Raw genomic sequence first — 21,065 nt, forward strand, 5'->3', positions numbered from 1 at the left:
CAAAAAATAGCCAACTTCTTAAGAAATCCCAAAGACAAAATCCAGCTAGAAAACCAAGGAGTCTACGAAATACCATGCAAAATCTGCCCTGCAACATACATAGGACAAACGAACAGGAGAATAAATGCATGCATCGCAGAACACAAGAACACAGTAAGAAAAAAAGAAAAAAACTTCCTCCCGTTTCCAGCACCTTAAAGCTACAGGACATGAAATTAATTTTGAAGGAACCTGGTTAATCTCCAAAACAGAACACTTCAACAAGAGAATAATTATGGAAGCTACTGAAATAGAGAAACACCCCCACAACATGAATAAACATGACGATACCTCCCACCTACCAGACATCTGGAAACCAGCCCTAATCAACAAACAAGCCAGGCTGTTACAACATGAAACAACAATAGACACACAGCAATCAGCAATCAGCACCAATCATGATACAACCACACAACCAATCATTCCACTTACTGAAACAAAGCCAGCACTCCACATCCCCCCACCAAGATTTATAGAAAGATGGCAGTTCTGATCACACTTTAAGCCCGAAACCCAGCCTGAAGATAGCGAGTTGCCAAGACAATCTCAATCTTACATGGAAAAAGACCCGTAATGTTATAAACTTCATGGGCTTTTTTGTTTAGCTGTTCTGCTGTTCTATTATTTCATTGAAACTCTTTCTTTCTGATGTTCCTTTACCTATTTCTGTTCTTTATAAAAAAAAAAACCCTTCTCTTATTTTTCCAGTTCAACTTGTGTGGTATTTCTAACATCTTGCACTGATAAAGACCGAACTTATTCCTTCTTTCTCCTCATTTATACTTATATTTTTATTGCTGACATATTATTTTCATTATATCCTTTATTTGCCTATTTAGAAACAAAGCCCAGAGGGGGGAAAGATACAGCTTTATTATACACAAGAGATAATGTATACTGGTAGTAAAAAAAAGTAGATGCCCAAAATGATTTCAATTGTATCATTAATATAATACTGTATATGTTACCTCCAGACTTTTTCTTTCTGGTTTTATTGCTTAACGATTGTTTTCAAATTACACTGTACTATTTGTAATATTCCAGTCCCATCCATGAAAATACAGTTTGATTTCTATCATATTTCTGTCTGAAGGTAAATGTAATTGTCTTGTGCTTGTAAGATCACCGTGGTAGATATATCGAGTCAGGCTCTACCTTTAGGCCAAGTGTGATAATTCCTGCGATTATCTCATAAAGGGTGGCAATGGGGAACCAGTGCAAGCTGATACCTGGCTGAGTTCTCTAAACTAGATTCTATTTCTCGGACAACATTAAACAAGGACCCTCGTCAGTAGTACCATCCTAGTCAGTTCTTGTTTGTAGAATGGGGAAGAGTGTCTTTGTGTCAGATTAGTCCTGGCAGCTATTACCCACTAGGAGAATTTCCTATTGTCTCTCTAGATTTTTCAGTGGATGTTAGATGGAATGTAATTAAACTGATATGAGCTCTACTGTAGGTATCTGTTTGTTATTCTTAGCTTCCATAATTTGTATAATAATTTGTAATAATCATTAACTCTTCTTGTAAGCTAAATTAAGTTTAGATTTTATAGGTGTATGCCAGTGGTAGGTTTCAATTTATTTTACTACTCTCTCCCTCGTGCACGCTCACGCAATGCTTCTGCACATGCGCAGAAGCGTCCAGGTGGGTGGGCAGAGCCTCCCACCACCGCAACTACCAGTTTGCCTGATTCGGGACGAACTGCCAGAAACCCACCTCTGATGTATGCATATATCTATGTGTACACACACACACACACACACACACACACACACACACACAGCAACCATTTGCAAGGAGTGGACTACCTGCAGCCTTCATTTCTTCAATTATTGAAAAGTGGCTTCTCAATATCCTTCCATTTTAAAATTGAAAACAGCAGTTTAACTTCCAAAACAGGCAATTCAGATTAAAAAAGAAAAGAAAAGAAAAGAAAGGTCTTTAAAAGAAGAGTTTAGAAGAAACCTATGACACCCACATCTGTATTGTGGTCACATCCAGGGCTGGATTTTCCTATAGGCTAACTAGGCTTCAGCCTAGGGCCTCAAGATCAAGAGGGGCCTTTTATTTTTATTTATTATCCGTGCCACATTTTTTTTAAAGTTAGTACCAATTACAACATGTTTCATTTAATATATTGATATATATCACAGTAATGATGTATTTTATTATCTCTCATATAATTTACAAACTTAAAAATGGGAGGTGAAAGGGCCCCATAAGTGGAATAGCCTAGGGTCTCTTTTCATCTAAATCCGGCCCTGGTCACATCCATTTTATGGATCTCAGGCTCTAAAAACTTATCTTCTTAATTCCTGATGTATGATAATAGCCTTCAATTCCTGCAAAGAAGAGACCAATGTTTTCTTCTAATGTGTACAGATAGTCCTCAACGTACGGTAAGGTGACCAACTGTCCTCCTTTAGGGAGGACAGTCCTTTTTTTGTAAGTTCTGTCCTCCCTCGAAAAGTGTCCTCCTATATGTCCTCCTTTTCGATATTTGAAGACTAATCTGTTGCGCGTTATGTGACGTATTTGTATTTGACATGACAATTCGTCAAGACTCAAGAATTTTTATCTAAAGAAATGCTAGACATTAAAATAGACGACAATTGTCTCTTTGAAGAAATTAGAAGACTGAATGTATATTTAAATTCTGAAAAATTAATACAATGGGAAAATCAACATGTTGAAATTGATAAAAGATGGGTTTTCAGCCATTTCAAAAATGAACATATTCCATGTGAACATTTATTTATACTTGTTCAATTTACGTTGTGCTGCCCTGGAACTAATGCAGCAGTTGAAAGAGTTTTTTTCAATGGCCAATGATTTTTCGACAAGTGAGAAATCGAGATTGAATGTTGATACTCTAGCTGCAGCACTTGCCGTAAAATTCAATATGAAGGATATTTCTTGTTCAGATATTTCCAATATATTGTTAGAAGATGATACATTGACAAAAAATATTAATTCAATGGAAAAGTACGCATTTAAATAATAATTAACAGGCATGTAAGCATAATTACAATATAAAATGTTGCAAATGTTTTTATTATGCATATATCATAATTTAGTGTATTATTGTTGCAATGAATAAAATATTTCTTTTATTTACGATATATTTTTTCCAATTTATTTGTCCTCCTTTTCACTGTAAAAAAGTTGGTCACCTTACGTACGGCCACAATTGAGCCCAAATTTTATGTTGCTAAATGAGAAATTTGTTAAAGTGAATTTTGCCCATTTTACGCTTTTCTTGCCACAATTGTTAAGTGAATCACTGCAATTGTTAAATTAGTAACACCATTGTTAAGTGAAACTGGCTTCCCCATTGGCTTTGCTTGACAGGCAATAGCCCATGGTGATGTAATCCACTTCAGGTTATTTGTGATTCAACTGCTGATCCTGATATACCAGTTATATCTATAACACAATTTCTAAAATGCTTCCTTTAGATCATATTTATAAATTTACTAACGTAAAGATCAGAATAAATTTAAAATCTATTGCATTCTCTCCTCCCTCCTCCGGTGTGGAACCAATTATATTTCCATGGTTAGATTTATGAAGAATTCTAATATTGCGGATGATGCTTGAACTTTACCATAGATTACAGGATTACATAGAAAGACCATTCCACCAATTACCAAGCGGAATAGAGGAAATATGGGCTTCTTAAAGTAGAGAAGAAATAGTAAATGCTATTATCTAGAAATTACAAATTTATTATTGTGATTCAACCTTCCCCAGAGAGTCCCAGGAACTTGCTCACACAAGAAACACGTTTCTGCCCTCTAATTCATTATTCTGACCCCCTTGGAACACTAAGCTAGCAAAAGCCTGTCTCTGTGAAAATTAAGAGTTTTTGCACATTTCTCAGTTATATACACATATAGCTATGACTGCAGGCACAATTGATCACTGAATTGAGATCAGGATTGTTGGTATCTTCCCCACAACCTTTTTACTAGCTTTCTTAGCTTTGATTCTGCTTGCCCACTATGGGGAAGCTCAATTATACCACTCTTTCAACTAACAGATTATGGGGGGGGGGGGGGGGGTTCCTTTAATTTTTGACAATAGTAGAACCTAAAAGTAGCAACAGAGACGAAGGTTAACATATCCTACTCATGGAAGTTTTGTAAGCAGCCTTGGTTGAGTGTCAATATTTATAGATTAGAGACAACAGATTTGATCTCTGATATTATATTAAGACTGTAAATAAGATATCTGTGAAATATTGCAGTGGGTAATGTGCTGCAGGTTGCATTAATTCCCACCTGGAAAAAATGGATCCTATTCACCTTTGCCTATATAAAATAAACTATGCTATTTTTAATAATTAGCCCAAGATGAGATATAAGTATGTACTAACTACCAATCTCTCTATATAAAAATGACTGGAATGCCTTGAGCAGTTTCCACCAAACTTGGTACACAGATGACTTACTCTCTGGAAAAAAATACTGTGGGTGTAAGACACCCCTTGGTGTGTGTGTTCTGTTAAGATACAGCCTGTTGTGCCTTAAAATGGCTTCTACTGTACAGCACAGTGGAGTTGCCATGGTAACGGCTTCACAGTGCTCTACAAGTGGGTTCCCTCTGGTAAGGGGGAAAATCCATTAGAAATTAGGTTTGGTCCAGACATTTTCCCCCTATAAATAAATACCCAGGCAATGCCGGGTTATCAACTAGTGGCATAATAAAACAACTGATATTTATACGTAGGAAAGATAATGTGCTTGGGGCCATTGAACAGCAAATAGCACCACACTGAGGGCCAGTGGAGAATCTCTCTTTATCCATTTGAGAGCTACCATTGGGGGCAACTTTTAACACAGACAGCTGAATCACTCTATATGCATCTCTCTATTAGATCTGCTATCACTTTTTGCCAATCACTGGTCAGTGACTAAAAGTTTAATAGATATTCAGTAGGGAAACAAGAAGACCAAATGAAGCTTCATAGGAAAACTGACCCACCAGTTTTAACAATCACTTTCTATTTCAGAAAGGAGAGCTTTAGACAATTTTAATTTCAAATATTGGCACTGAAATAGACAGAGAGCATCTAGACAAAAATCTCACGTAATTCAAGAAGGAGAAGCAAAGAATGTATAGAATGAAAATTTCATTGACCTGATTTGTTAGAGATGTTGGCCGGGACCGGCGTAGCAGAGCCGTTCATGTTAGCCATTGCGCTGTTCTTGGAAGCACTTGCTTTTGGTCTAGTTTTCGTTGCTTCTAGTGCTTTGACCTTCTTGGCATGTTTACTTCCTTTGTAGTGGGCCTCAGCCTGGCTCTACAAAGGAGAACAAATCAGGCTCAACATTCATACTTGACATCACTCACAGATGAGAAGATGGAAAAAGAAAAGTTATACAATTTCCAATAAGAGCCACTACATTCTTTCGTCTAAGCAAAGTTAGTAGTACTTCATTATTAATATTGTTCCAGGTTTTCACAAGATACTTTTCAGACTTTAACTGAGATCTTATTGAAGAACATGTATTTTCATGGATTATAAGATTCCAAAAAGATCTACCTTCTTATTAGTTTTTGACTTCTACTCTAGTACAGTTTTAACCCATTGCAGGAAGTTAAATGAAATTAGATTTGGAAATTAGATATTTATCTGACAATTAAGGGCCCAGTTTTACCCACAATCAGAATACAATTCTATTGAAATCATTATGAGTTTGCATAAGATTATAGTCTATTTATTTGTACCAGACTTTATGAAAGCATACTTACTTGTTTATGATTGTCTGTGTCTATTACTAGTCCTGTACAATACAGTTTTTATTTTATTTAAAGATAAGTATCCTGTCCTATGTGCAAAATTACACTTGCTTCTGATATTACCTTTTTTTTAACTTTTTTGAAAACATGGGAGACATAAAGCGCCTTTTTCTGTTATATAAATAATCCAGCAGATATTATTATGCAACATTGAGTAAAATCTATATTACATATGGATAGTGTCTAGTGACACTTTAAGTACTATATAATTCTAAGATGGTTTTGGCAAACGATTTGTATTAAAGAGACTTTATAATATTTGCTTGCTAGAAAGTTAGCCTTATTAAACTCAGAGGAATTTCTTTTTTGATAAATAAGTTTAGAATTACTAGTTCTTAAACTCCAATTGATTAAGCAACTTCTCTCCTCCTTTGTATGATACTAATACAATTGAAAACCTTGTAATAGTTTTAACAATCTTTATTGTGGTCCATATTTGGGTGATAGATTATTATGTGTTTGCATGTACACATATCATTTTAACTTTATTTTCTGTGCAGTTTTACATAGAGAACACAATTGGCCCTATAGAAATACAGTTCTTTCTTTTTTTTAAGAACAGAAAATGTGTTTGGTGTTATTTGCTTCTTAATCTAACTGCTGAAACTTAATGGATGTTTTACTTGCACGGATTCTGACGATAAGTTACTTACATGTTGCAAGGATTGTTACTGAGCACAAATGTATACAGTATGTGCATCTCCCTTTTCATTTCATCTGTTTGACTTATACCCAGGTGACCAGGTTGCCTTATTACATGAGGTCCCAGAATGGCCGTTCTGTGGCACCTACTTGCACTCAGATTAATTCAGTCACCCTTTCTGTAGCAACATAGTGTTAAGAGCACCCAGAAGAGTTTGGAGTCTAGCAGAGATGCTGAAAAAAGCTTTCATGCTTGGGTCAATGGCTGGCTTTCAATTTAACACAAGCTGTCGGTATTCCTAATGCATATCAGCCATGGCATTATTCTTAGCAGCAGATTGTATGATACAACAAATATCTTGTGTGTATTGTATTTCTAGATGTGTGCCACCAAAGTCTGGTGATTAATGATAGGTATGATATTTTTTTCCTTTTTTCTTTCAAATGCCATACAGAGGAAGAATTATTGAAATGAAATTGTACTAGAGTATTATATACAGTACTTATGTATTATAATGCACTTGTAATTCTGTTCAGAGAGTTGTTCAGAGCCTTTATCTTCAGAGGCAGGCTATCTCAGCCTAACAGAAACACGGCTTTTGTCTTTTGCTTAAAATTAACTGCTGTTATTTTAGACAGGAATTTCCCAAAGGGTGAAAAAGAAATGACTGATATGGAAGAGATTGGACTGCCATTTGTCAGAAATGGTGTAGGGTCTCCTGCTTGGGCGGGGGTAGACTAGATGACCTACAAGGTCCCTTCCAACTCTGTTAATCTGTTGATTACAATTACTATAAAGTTATATACAATTTTCTGTTGTTCAAGAAGCAGTGGACATGTAGGAGCAAACTTGTCTACTCTGCAATAGCAACCTATTTGTTGACCAAGAATATCTATGAAATCCTGAATTGTGTAATAAAAATTACATGTAAGATGCTTCCAGACGCTACTTTTATTATGCAATCATCCTGCATTGTTCATTATATTACATAAGATAGTCACTCAGACAACTCTGTTTTCCATTGGAATCAATTCCACAGTTCTCTAACAGGTTTTTCATTGTTTTATTTCTATTAAAGAGAAAACAGAATGGCTGCCTATCCTTTGAGTGGTAGCTATAGGAACCATTTATCTGGAAGCTCTTCTAACTTGTCCCTCAGGCCCAGCTATTTTTTTCTATCCCCGCCATCACATTTCTTGGCACTGTTATTGCTTTTAGCTTTCTAAAGTAAAAAAAAAAAACCTATGTGCTCTGTGAATAGCATATGTAAACCGACTGTGTCAATAGATATATCAGCAAAAGAAGAGAGATGGGGTAGACCGCTCTAAAAGTCTTTTCTCTCAAGAATTTTATAAAAATGAAAGCAGAAAGCAAAAAGTCCCCGAGTGCCTCTTTTAACAAAATATTTTTCTATTGCTTCCTTTTCAAATGTCAAGGACAACTCATATGAAATAAATTGGAGCTCTCCTGGTTCATTCATTACCTATAAGGAGAGAACAGAGCAATATAGCATTATTAAAAGGTGGCTTCAGAGCCACATGGGAAGCAATCTGAACTCTTCACTAATCAGTCAGTAGCGACTTTGGTCACTTCCCATTAAACCAGATCTGCTAGCACAAAACCCTGCCCTTGAAGCTGAGACCTCACCTCATAACATTGAGTCAAGTGCAACAGTGTCAACTGATTTCTGTATGAATTTGAAGCCATGTCTGTTTATACCCAGGGACTCTATTCTTCTGTTCACTGTCCAGTGATTTCTTGTCTGTGGTTTTCCCAAATGGAGAGGACTAGCACCATTAATCAAAAGATGCTGAATGGATTGTTCTATGTTTTACTTCTGGAGAAAAAAAAATGTTTGAAGAAGTGGCAGGTTAAGACAGGAGGGCTACAAAGGAAATTTCTGAACCCCTTGTAAACGTCTATGAATAAAGCAGTGTAACTGTGGAACACATTCTCCATTAGGGATATTTTTTATCCAGACTTTTTGTTTAGCATCCACATTTGTTTTGAGGGGTTCCTGATTTCCAAAATCCTATCTCCAGAGATGATGCAACTTCAGAGATGTGGCCCTTCGGAAATTAAGTGTTGAGAGTCTCTGAGCATAGCTACTCATTAAGTTTAGAGCTTATGGATGGGTAATGTAACCCATGCCCCTTTCAGTGTTTTCACTATAACTTCATTCACAGAACAGCCTGCTCTACTGAAATGATCCAAGGGCAGAATAAGAAACTACAGCATGATAAGCAGAGGTGAACCTAAGACAAAGGGTTACTCCATGTAGAGATCATGTAAAAAGCCTTTCTACTAATAGTTGTGAAGAGTGTAATATTAATCTTAAACTACTGCTGGCTTTGCTTCACTTCATTCAATCCTCATTTATTGTACATGAAATCTGTTCAAAGGACTCAAGCCCAAACCGATTTAAAGCTAATTATAACCTCATTTACATAAAGATGTAGTACAGTCCTATGATTACTTATAAACAATTCTATTAATTTTATTTGGGTTCTTTCCAAGATAAGAGTGTGTATAAATTGTTCTAGACATCCAACTGATAGATACTTCAGTGCTATTTTTTTTTTAAAAAAAAGATAAGAAAATCTATATTATTATCTTGAAAATGGAAACTATCACGAGTCATATTTTCAAAGCATTAAAAACTCACAGGAAGTTTTAGAAAATGGAATATAGAGATCAATCAAAGTGACCATCTAATGGATTCATTATTGTTGCAATATGCAAATTGCATATTACTATCTACATACTATCTACTATATATTACTGCTTCTTAGCCATTATGGTTATGGTCCCTCATAGTGACTAGTAAGTTTAAATATTAGCTTCTCTTTTATCCCTCTCTTTTTGTAATCCTTCTGTACAAATAGTCCTTGACTTATGACCACAATTGGGATCAAATGTATGCCACTAAGTTATGAGGCCATTAAGTAAGTGGTGCCCAATTTTATTAAGTAAAACCAGCTTCCCATATTGACTTTGTTTGTCAGAAGCCATTGGGAAGGTTGCAAATGGTGATCATGTGGTACTGGGATGCTGCAACTTTAATTATATGCTCTACTTTATTTTCCATTCCTCCAAGCAATCATATAATGTTTGCGGCCACTGAACATTTACAATTATCATATATTGGGTATTCTATAAATGAACATAGCTTTTTAATTTTGCGTATTTTACTCCATGTATATAAGCAACTGGTTCATCTCTAAATTTTGAAAATTTAAAGGCATTTTTTTAATTGACAAAAATTATTTAAAATGATTTTTAATAGCACATAAGGAGCTTAACTACTATTATTCTCAGATCATATGATTTTTAGTTATTTTTAATTGACTTCCTGAAATAAACTACTGTTTCTTTTACAGGTAGTCCTCATTTAGTGACCACAATTAGGACTGGCAACTCAGTCTTTGAGCTGAGGAGTCATTAAAAGAAATTACAACTGAGCATATCATCTTTCTTCAGCTTTCCTTTACTTTATAGACCTGTGAAGATTGTAAATGCAAGACTGGTCACAAAGTTACTTTTTCATCACTATCATAATTGCAAATGGTTACTAAACAAGGTAGTATGATTACCTATATGTACAGATTTGTTCAGCCATAATGGCTCAGCAGTTAAAGACACTGAGCTTGAGAGCTGACAGCACAGGTTCAAGACCCCAGTTCCTGGAAACCTGTAAGCTACTTGCCCCAGCTCCTATTCACCTCGCAGTTTGAAAGCATGTGAATGCAAGTAGATTAATAGGTACAATTTAGGATTAGAAATAGAAGGATAAAAAAGACAAAAAGAAAAATAGAAATAGAAATAAATAGTAAGAACATTATAAAGAAAAGAAATATGTAAAGAAGTGCCTTTACCCTTTATCAAGACAAATAGAAGTAATTGCAATCTTAGCACCTTTTCTTATAATACAATATAGATATCTTCTTCTCATATCCCATCCATCAACAAATCCTGTCAAACAAACATTTGTTATGCAGAAAACTGCTGCATAACATTTTGATTACTGAAAAAAAAATTACAATGGCCCACATAAATAAAGATATGACATAAGTTACCTTTTCTTGATTCCCACTTTGAGATGTTTCTTTGTACCCTAGTGCAACTTGTTATTTTTTTTCACCAAGCAACCATTTCCTTTCCTTCATCGCACAATAAAACAACACACAGTAAACGTTTTACTTACAGATGATTCAGAAATAGTGATATAGACTAGAGTTACTGTGCTTTTAGTAATACATTGCTCTGAAATCTATTCCCACTATGCAACAATGGAACCTTAACAAATATTGTGTATACAGCCTGGTGCTTGCCTTCCTCAGCTGTGACTAGGTTCAATAATGACATGCAAATTAGCCAATTCCCACCCACTACTCTTGAAATATGCACAACATAAAATATCTGCCCATTATCCCTTTGATTAATCTGCCCTTTTAACTTCACTCCAAGGCTGAGAAAAAGAAACACACATTTGCAACTGAAAAAAATAACAAATCAAAGCATGAAATTATGTACAGAAAGTGATCTGTTTTCATAGTTATAAATATTTTAGATTTGCACTTAATAAATAATAGCTATTTCTTTTCAAACTGGTTCATATGGGAAAAAAATGAAAACCTCTCAACTGTAAAATTTTATTTAAAGCTGAGGTAGATCTAAATGAAAAAATCATATTCGGAAAGCATTGCTGATTGGGTCATTGTTATAGATGATTTCTTGTTTTGGCTAACCATAAAAATGTAATGTACACATGAAACACAACAACCTGCAACTATTAGGGACAGATTTGAAAAAGATTAATCAGTTTTATTTTTGGACTAAATGAACAGGCCTTTAATAGACTATATAATCAACCAGTTAATCTAAATTAATGGCTAGATCTGAGTAGATTTGGAATAATTTTGTTGTCCTCTACAGGGAAGAAAAATGCCAGAGAGTTGGAAAGAGGGCAATATAACAAGGAGAAGATATGGCTTTAAACTATTGGCTGATGTCATTATTGAATAATGACTACATGTTGTTCACAATGATTCTAGCTGACTGAAAATAACCGTGCAAGAATTTATTCATGAGAATCAATGTGGGGTTTTCCCCCCTTAACTTAGTTAAAGGACAATGTTACAAATGTTGGACATTTTGGAATATTTGGAGCAACTTAATATAAAGCAAGTTGCTTTGATCTTCTTAGATGCAGAGAAGGCTTTTGACAATTTGAACTGGGCTTTTTTGTTCAAGGTTTTAGAAGATATAACAAAATAATTTTGTCTTCTACAAATATTGATATCCTGATCATTAGATTCAAAACTTCCAAAGTAATGACAATATCGTGTATTCATACATTTGATAAATAACAGAACTATTGCAACAATTTAGCAATATTTTATTTAAAAGAAGAACTTAAGTTTAAGTTTTATTAGATTTATAGACCGCCCCCTCTCCCCGAAGGGACTCGGGGCGGTGTACAGACATCTAAATAAAAAACAAACTTCTGTACTAGCAGAAGGGGTATTCTCCAGAATTATTTCTTATAATTAGGACTTAGGACCTATCAACTCCAGCCCCCCATGTCTAATAGTCAGGAATGGTTGAAAATCCAACTGAATCAGTGAAGCATGATAGATTTCTTGCATTTACTCTATATGTGAAGAAAATAAAATGAGGATTTCTGGGGGCAATGTAATTATTAACTGAGTACAGTATTTGCAGGACTGTATTTTGAGGACAAATGTCAAAAATGTTAGGAAAGAAATTCTGCATGCAATTTGGTAGTTGTGTACTTATGTTATAGGATCCAACCTGGGTTGGTCACTGGGACCAGAGGTTTTGTCTTCCGAGCTTTTGGACTTGTGCTGGATCCCATCTTCAGGGAACTTCTCTCTAGCAGAGTGCGTGCTGTTCTGTATGTAGCGTTTATATGGTGCCTGTTGTGAGTGTCTTTTTTATATTATGTATTATTAGATGTATTTAATATTATGTATTATTGGATGTAACTTTTTATATATGCCAACATTGTTTAAATGTTTAACATTACAAACATATAACTGCTATTAATTCATGTATTTGTTTTGTTTGAGTATAAAAACTGGATTCCCTTTCAAAGTGTCATGTCAATTTTGTTTTTCCTGCAGCTGTGAATCAACTTGTCTGAATTCCAAACCTTAAATGAATTTGAGGCTATTTGAACTCATTCAAAGGTCACCTCCTTTTGGGCTAGTGCCCCTGCTTGTGCACATACATGCACATAGAAACAGCAGGAAAACAGAGGTGGTATTCGGCCTGTTCTCTCTGGTTTATGCAAACGAGCAGCGGCAGCTGCGGTAGGCTCCGCCCACCTGCCCCAACGTAATGCGTGAGCAATGTGCATGTGCAGAAGGTGGTGCACATGTGCAGACGCAGCACATGTACTCACATTTGCAAACCGGTAGGGAAAGTAAGTGAATCCCACCGCTGAGGAGGAACTTTCAAAGCAGCTATGTGAAGCCCAGAGATCATGACTACTTTAATACTTTGATGAGCATACTTCGCTTTTGCCAGCACACTTTGCAAAACATCCCTTTGAATTCTTTATGTAACACTATGTCACCATATATATTTTTCAGTGCCTCCTCCTCCTATTAGTTATTAACCACTGAAATTGAAATTTGAATAGTGAACAAAGAGGCCCTTATTTAAAACTGTGTTAACTACAGCCTGGAAAAATACTTGGCCTTTTCTAATGTTTCCTACTTTCCCTGCAGTTATGAGATATGTCCCTTGTGGTCAAATTTCAAACAAAGTGGAGATTTTGCTAAATGGCTTCTTCTGGGCCTATCAAGTAACACCTACATTCTGGAAAACAATCAGCCCTATATGATGCCTCAGATGAAAGGGGTTCTGAGGCAGCGGCTGCTTTAATTTAGTTCATTTTCAGTATGGCTCTTTTTACAACGCAAAACCAAATTTGGGAAGTCATCAAAGCAAACTGCAATATGTGAACATCAGCAGTAATTTAATTCTGTTTGTCTCTCTTAAGGGGGAGCTGGTGACAGTCATTCTACCTGTGTGGGTTTTTTGAGAGGGCGGGCATATTCTCCCATATTACAGAGAACTGAACTTTATCCAATCCCTCAAGGCTGCTGCATGCAACCCCATCCTGCAGTTTCCACAGATCAGTCAAGCCGGCAGGTGTCCCCCCCCCCCCCGCCCAACTGACTAACTGGTGGGCTTCTGAATCTGACTGTGCCTCTCTGGGGGCTAAGGCTGTGGCAGAGGGTTTTTTGATAGTTTTCCAAGTAGAAGATAAAAACTTTAATCAATTCACAGACAAAATAGCTCTCTGTTCTGGTTTCTCTACACGCCTTTGACCCTCATCGTACTATTTCCACCCATTTTATTTGTATTCACATTAGACATGCAGTCTCAGAGCAGTGGGGAATAGATCTGGGGTGGGGGAGATGCCATAAAGTTATTTTATTTTTGCAAAGAAGGAAACAAAGACATTTTTTATTAATTCACAGCCAGATACGTGGGATTTGTGTTGACCTGTGGACGGTGCCCAAGAGATGCAATTTGTATATAGAAGGGAAAGGCTGATTGCTTGGTTTCCTCTGGAATGAAACATTAATTAATATGTAGACAGATATGCCTCCAATTGAATCGGTATAAATGTTAACATAGATCAGAGAATGGAAAGAGAAGTGGAAATAATTCGGAGTCTTGCGGAGTCTCTCTTTTTTCTCTGATTGCTCTCTGATTCCCACTTGGTTGGAGATACTAAAAACAGAGTGCAGAAAGAACCATCAGTTATCTCTGCCTGGAGGGTGTGGAGGGAAGATCAGGGCTGCCCACCATCTTCTCCCCAGTTTTTACTGCCTCTTGCATTTACTGCCCCTTGTGTTAACTAATTAACGTGAAATAGATTATTAGTAAAAATAAGGTGAACACAGGAAGCATAGCCAGATGAATGTTGCAATAGGTTAACTGTTTCAAATGGGAAACAAAAAACTTTTGTTAAAGGCTTTGTTAAATAGCTGGTTTTGAAGATAACTTTCAGCATATTATGCCCCTGCAGCCTGTAATCATGTAATATTTCTGTCATGTTGGAACTGAAGCGTTCATCATTTTGTCAGCTCAGCTTGTAAAGCAGAGAATTACCTTCACAGGCTTCTTGAGATTTATGCTTTTAATTACCTCCTATCTGCTTCAATACCTTCCAAACTTAAAGAATCAATATAAATAGACTTTTTGAGGAAGGGGGCACATTTGACAAAAATCCAGCTACACAACTGACAGACATTTGACATTATTTGACATTATTGATTCTTTTCCAGGGTTTTAGTGCCAGCTGACATTTAGTAGTAGTAGCTGCTGCTGTTTAAATCTAGCTATTAGAAATAGTGCGGTCAATGAATATACATAAATTAACAATTTATAACAATTGTTGGAATATTAAACTATTGTTCCATAGTTTTAAAGTGTCCTCCATATGCATTATTTAGTACTGGGCCTCAACTTAGGGGTAGGTCAAGGGTTCCCAACCTTTTCAAGCTCAGAATATGTTAGTTTACAAAGAAGAGTCATGTAACACCTGATCAAGATGCAAAGCAAATTAGTAGTTATGTAGTGATAAAAAAAATTGGGGAACCTTACAAAGTTCTTATAGAACCCTAGGATTCCAGTGAACATAATTGGAAAATCACTGGGAATGAGACTCCTAATCACTTTGTTTCAATCTTAGATGATAGATATCTTTCTTAAGCCCCATTGCATGTAGTGCTACATGCACATCTATTAGTACATACCTATTAGTACACAGTTATACGCACACCTATGCACACCTATTAGTACACAGTTGATATTGTCAGCTTTTCCTGCACCAGACATCTTTTGGGAAGGTAGAGTGCCATCTCCTGGGATTCCTTCTTTAAAGTGTGATTGGCATTTTCATCCCATTCATCGGCTTAGTGAGTGTATAAGCAAAAGAATTTGTGGACTGCAATGAGTTATATTTTTCCATTACTTGACATTATAGAGGTGTTTCAGGGCCATTTGCCTTTCGACAAAACAGCTGGTGCAGAGCATAACTGTCATATGGCAGATGGTAATAAAACTGTACATTCTTGAAATTGAGCTAGTTGTGATTGTTTTCTCCTCTGTTTTTATTTGAACTACTCTGTTGGTGAACACAAAAAAAGCATAGACACATAACACAGGTTTGAGTGAAGTCTGCTGTTTAGAGTAAAATCTCTCAAAAAAGAACACAAAAGATTAAATATTTTCTCCACATTTTAAGTATTAGTTCAGATCTAAGAATTGGGTTTAGCTCCCACTGTTTGCAGGGACAAATGTCCTTTAGCTCAATCCATTTCTGGTGACAATCAGCAGCAATTCCATGAATGTTCCAGCAATACTGTCCATCCATTGTCTCATTCATTCATTCCCTGCCTTATTTTCATAAATAACTCAGGATGGCAAATATAGCTAGTACTCCATCCTCCTTCTATTTTCCCCACAACAACTCTGTGAGGCAAGGTGAGGGAGAATGATTACCCCGAAATAATCCAGCTGGTTTTCATGCCTAAGGCAGAACTAAAAGTCACAGTTTTTCTGTGTTTGTTTGTTTTTAATCAGGGCAACCTGGTGTATCCAAATATGGGACGGAGCATACTGCTTCCACTTTGGGTAGACTAGATTGACCTGATTTTTAAAAAAAAAACACCGCTTAATCTCTCCCCTGGTATAGCCAACAATCTGGGCAAGCCTGTGGCTTAGAGGTTAATACATCTACCCAATATGTAAGTAGCCAGGGTTCGAATCCCAGAAGGGTATCGCTACCTGATGAGAGTTAAATAGCATGAAATCAATCTATACTAGTCTTACTGCTTCCGCAAGCCTCCACGACACTCCAGCTGCTCAGCAGAGCATCGCGCAGGGGCTGTATGTGCCATGCGCGTGCACAGAAGCTCCGAAGACCTAAAAGACCACTAAGGAGCTCGGGCGGGTGGGCCCTCCAGAGGACCATACCGGAACGGTATCCAGTGCTCCTGGCAGGCTCCGGTACGCCCGTACCGGGGCATACCGCCTGCAACCCACCACTGATATTAGTGTCCCTTTATTTTTTTGTTAGTAAAATAAGTTTAACTCACAGTCTTCTGGTTTCTAGGCCAGCACCTTCACCATTACATTAAACTGATTCTCCTATATCACCCAACTTGCCAAACACAGTTTTTTTTTCTCCTAGGCAATCATATCCTCACATACTATTTCCTATTTCCTTTTCAATTTTTTTTAAACAAAGTTTTATTGGTTTTTTAAAAAAATAATAATGAGAAAAAGGGTATTGGAATAGTTCCAATGTGTGAAGGGTATCCCCGCCCCCCGTACTCATAGTATTCATTTAGGCAAATAATTCAATATTACATAGTGGTAGTTTGTCAGCATATAAATTCATATAAAAGTTTCAATCAATTTATATAAAGCCGATTTGCTTATTCATTTTTGTGATCTGAGTTTCTTGGTATTGCCCCTTCTCCCCCCGGCAGCAGAGCTCCAGCCCCTCCCGTGTCTTGTATGTCAGGTGTAAGATCATCAGGAATATCTAGGAGTGTTTTGTTTTTTTCCATAAAGGCCTGTGCCTCTATGGTTGTGTTGATTCTAACTCTGGTGTCCTCCCAGAAAATTAGCATACCTTCAGGCATCAACCATCTAAACCACACCCCTTTCTGGTAAAGCTTCTTCGCTAATTGCGAATATTTTTTTCTTTTCTCTCTGACTTTCTTAGGGATCTGTTTCAGAATGGTTATCTCTCTATCTTGATATTTAAACACTTGCCCTCTTTGTGCACTCAGAATCTCATCTCTTGTGGTCTTTCTGAGAAATTTAACATGTACCTCCCTGGGAACATTATGTGTTCTAGCATATGCTGAATTTACTCTATAAACCAGATCCAGTTCCCACCCCATCTGTTGTTTTTCTTTCTGTATATATTCAGCCAAGATGTTTGTCATGATGTCCCTTAAATCTTCATCATCTGCCTCCACTACATTTTGGAACCTAAGAAAAAAGGACATTCTTTAAAATTCTGTTTTCATTTGGTGGATGTCAATCTCCTGGTTCCCCTTCTGCACCCCTAGCACTTCCCCCCTCATCTCAGCCGTCCCTCCCTCCAAAAGATCCAGTCTCTGTGTATTTTTACTAGTCTGGTCTTGGTTCGCTTTCAGCTGCTCTCTCATTTCCTTCAGTTCACTTTTTATGTCCTCTTGTCCCTTTAAGATTTGTTGAAACATCTGTTGAAAGTCCGTCTCAGCAGGTTTAGGCTGGATGAATGATGATAACGTTTGTTGTGCACTCGGACTTGAAACTGTAGATGTAGGGGTGGAGACAGCATAACCCGGCTTCCCCGGGGGTGGTCTTTTAGGTGGCATTATTTTGAGCAGTAAAAGTTCAAAGTCAATACAGAGAGGAACTTAAGAAGGGAAACCGCCGAGAGAGTTCAGGAGGCCAGGAGTCCAAGCAGAGAGGAAATATTCTAATTACTTCTGGCAGTAGAGTAAAAAAGAAGTCCTTTGTTCCAGGGAGATACAATTCAGCTGGAGATTTGTCTGAGTGTCACGGAGGACAAAGACAGGAAGCCTGAACTTCTATAGGTGGAGTCAGTTTTCAATGTTTATAAAGAGAACGGAAGTGTGCCATCTTGCCCTGCCAGCTAGAGGCATAATAAAAAGTTTCCAAAGTTTCCAAGGTTTTCAGATCATCACCACATTTATGGGGTTAAAGTCCAAAATCCGCCTTTGTTATGGGCGTGAAATCATTAATTGGCTCTCTCCCTTCCTCCTCTGGGACCGAGAGCAAAAGATTTTAAAGCCGCCTGTCCGAGGGGGGGGAATCCCCCTCCCTCCAGTCACGCCTCTCCAGCCAAGTTGAAAACGGCTTTAAAAACAGCTGACAGTTTTCTTTCCCTTTCTTACGAATTAGCAAGGGAACGGGGGGGGGGGAGTTTCCACCTCACCACACAGCAACTGCGTCCTTCAAATCGCGCATTCTTCCAGCTGCCTTCTCCCGAAGACGCCACAGCGCCTCCCCATCATGCCTCCCGGTGCCTAGGGCGATGTGGGGGGGGGGGGCGGCTGCCGCCGACTCAGGGGATCCCCCGCTACGCTGCCCCTTCGGCAGGAGCCTCTACGGGGCATCCTGTGCCCCCCAAGCGGTGGGGGGCCTACCAGAAGAGCGCGGGGCGAGCAGAGCCTGCCCGTCGGGTCAGCAGCCGGAACCGGAAGTCCCCTTTTCAATTTTTGCGTCTTAATTTCTAGATACCTATCAGTATTTTTTTCTTCCCGAACCAATTGATTGGTTTTTCTTGTAGTTCATGGCATTCCTAGAAACCTATTCCAATATTTTAATATTTAACATTAACCTAGAAATTTTTCGCTTTCCATTTTTACTTTCATAATGAGCTGAGTCTTTGCTTGTGGCCTAATTCTAACTGCTTTTTTATTTCAAAAGAGAGTAGCTTCTTGAGGAACAAAAATGTGTTCTGATGTACCTATTGACCTTAGTGTGCTATATTCTGATGAGAGCTATACAGTAGGTATGCTGTGGTCAATAAAGGAAACTTCTTCATTAAATTATCTTGTCATCTCCATTATCCATCTTATGTTCTTTATCTCATTTGGTGTCTCTTTGTCTGTTGCTTTGATTTTTCTCTTACCACTCGCACAATTCTATTCTTCATTGTAAGAGCACAAAACATTGCTTGTATGACAAACTGGCACAATGGATTGGTGAGGGGCATGTTCTCTTGTATTGCCTTTCTTTGATATAGGCATTTATACCAATCTTTCCCAATTTCTAAAATATAGGTTTTGCTGTATATATCTATGGATATAAAAGTGTTAGCACTCAAGTTGCTTCTTTCCCGGCAGCTTGGAAGAGTTCAATGTTTGTTGGATTTGCCTCTCTGCTTTTTTGTTTTGAGAACTGTGCTCTATCAGAAAGTCCATTATTAGAATATGCCTCATGTTCTAGTGAAATCAGTTTCTTTCATTCATTCATTCATTCATTCATTCATTCATTCATTCACTCACTCATTCACTCACTCACTCACTCAAAGTTTCTGTCATTTAGCTTTGTTGACTACACTAACTTAGCCAGACATTTCCCTCTAATTCTTCTAAAATTATCTCATTTTCCTTTCTTGTCATTTTTTACCTATTTGCTGGCATTCTTTATTGATATATCTTTTATTGTCCTTTCTTGCTTGATGTTAAAAATCTGCATTCTATCATCCTGCATCCTTCTTGCTGCCCAAGGCTTTCGTCTTTTATTTTTTCTTGTTATTATGATAGCTTGTTCTGGAAATTACTTGGTTCTTTTTTTCTTTGAACTTTTATTCCCTCCCCATCCCTCTTATCTGCCCATGGGCTTCTTAGTTTCTTCTTTGCATAAATTAAAAACCTTCAATCTGTGCATTATATTGATTTGATATTCTGACTAAATGCCCTCCAAGTTAAATCCTGCTGGCACAGCTACTGTCTTTAATTTTCTACGTTTAACTGTTGCTTTTGACACCAATAATTCATGGTCTGTTCCAGGGATGGGTTCCTGCTGGTTTGCTTGTGGGCGCACAGCACGCAGTGCAATAAAAGTTGTTCTGCACATGCACAGAAGTGAAAAACAAGATTGTGGCGCCTATGGCACCGCACAGAGAACCATTTCGGGGTGTGTGTGTGTGGCAGGCCTGGGTCACTGCTGGTTCCAGTGACCCAGGCTTCCAAACCACTACCGGTTTGGCCGAACCGGTCCAACCCCCCCACTGATCTGTTCCATAATCTGCACCTAGAAATCTCCTAGCTGATCAACTTGCACTATTTAAACTCCTGTTTTCTATTATACAGTTAATTTAATTGTGATGTTGTCTATCTAGTTATATTCAGGTGTATGGACTACTTTTAAATAGCCTGAAGTAGGAGTGCTTGGCAATGAAGAAATAATTTGCTATATAAAACTCTATTAACTTACCTCCTGCCTTACTATGTTTATCTAGTCCAAATCTTTCTGTGATTCTAGGTTCTTCTGTTTCTGGCATTCTAATATCCCATTTGCACTACTTTTTTTTGCCAGTTGTTGCCTTTATCTAAATCACAGAATCTCTCAGTATTTTTCTCCATCCTGTCTGTAGCAGAGATAAATTTGTATAATAATCAAAGTGGCCATTCACTTATTTTCTAGATATGATCTTGTTTATGGAATTATAAAATCTGAAACTTATTTAAAGAGTAACTGACACCAAATCAATTAAATTAGTTGTAAGTTATGCTTTTTTTCATTTTGCAATGTAAGCAAGAACATGAATATTTACTTTTAAAAACAGCTTGCGAACACGATAAACCTAAAAGAGAAAATTTACACAATACCAAGATATATTTATATAGGCTTCTATCAAAACTTGATTAAATAGAATGAATTGCAATTTTAAAAAAAACCTTTCCTACATATCCTCTCCTGATGGGACTTCACTTGTTCTGGTCCCAATACCAAGGGAATAATTAATTATTATTACTTTATATTTAATTATATTTAATT

The 21,065-nt window shown here is 37.1% G+C and overlaps 1 protein-coding gene across 9 annotated transcripts in view; it reads right to left on the reverse strand.

Moving 5' to 3' along the window:
- ZNF385B (zinc finger protein 385B) overlaps window positions 1–21,065 on the reverse strand; it is a 246,750-nt gene that overhangs the window by 31,406 nt on the left and 194,279 nt on the right. For all 9 annotated transcript variants that reach the window (XM_081938916.1, XM_081938912.1, XM_081938913.1 and 6 more), the window contains one exon: window positions 5,183–5,345. In XM_081938916.1, the coding sequence (XP_081795042.1) occupies window positions 5,183–5,345 (163 nt within the window). The remainder of the gene's footprint in view (window positions 1–5,182; window positions 5,346–21,065) is intronic.

This window comes from Natrix helvetica (assembly GCF_964273705.1).
Source record: "Natrix helvetica genome assembly, chromosome: 1".
Lineage (NCBI taxonomy): Eukaryota > Metazoa > Chordata > Lepidosauria > Squamata > Natricidae > Natrix > Natrix helvetica.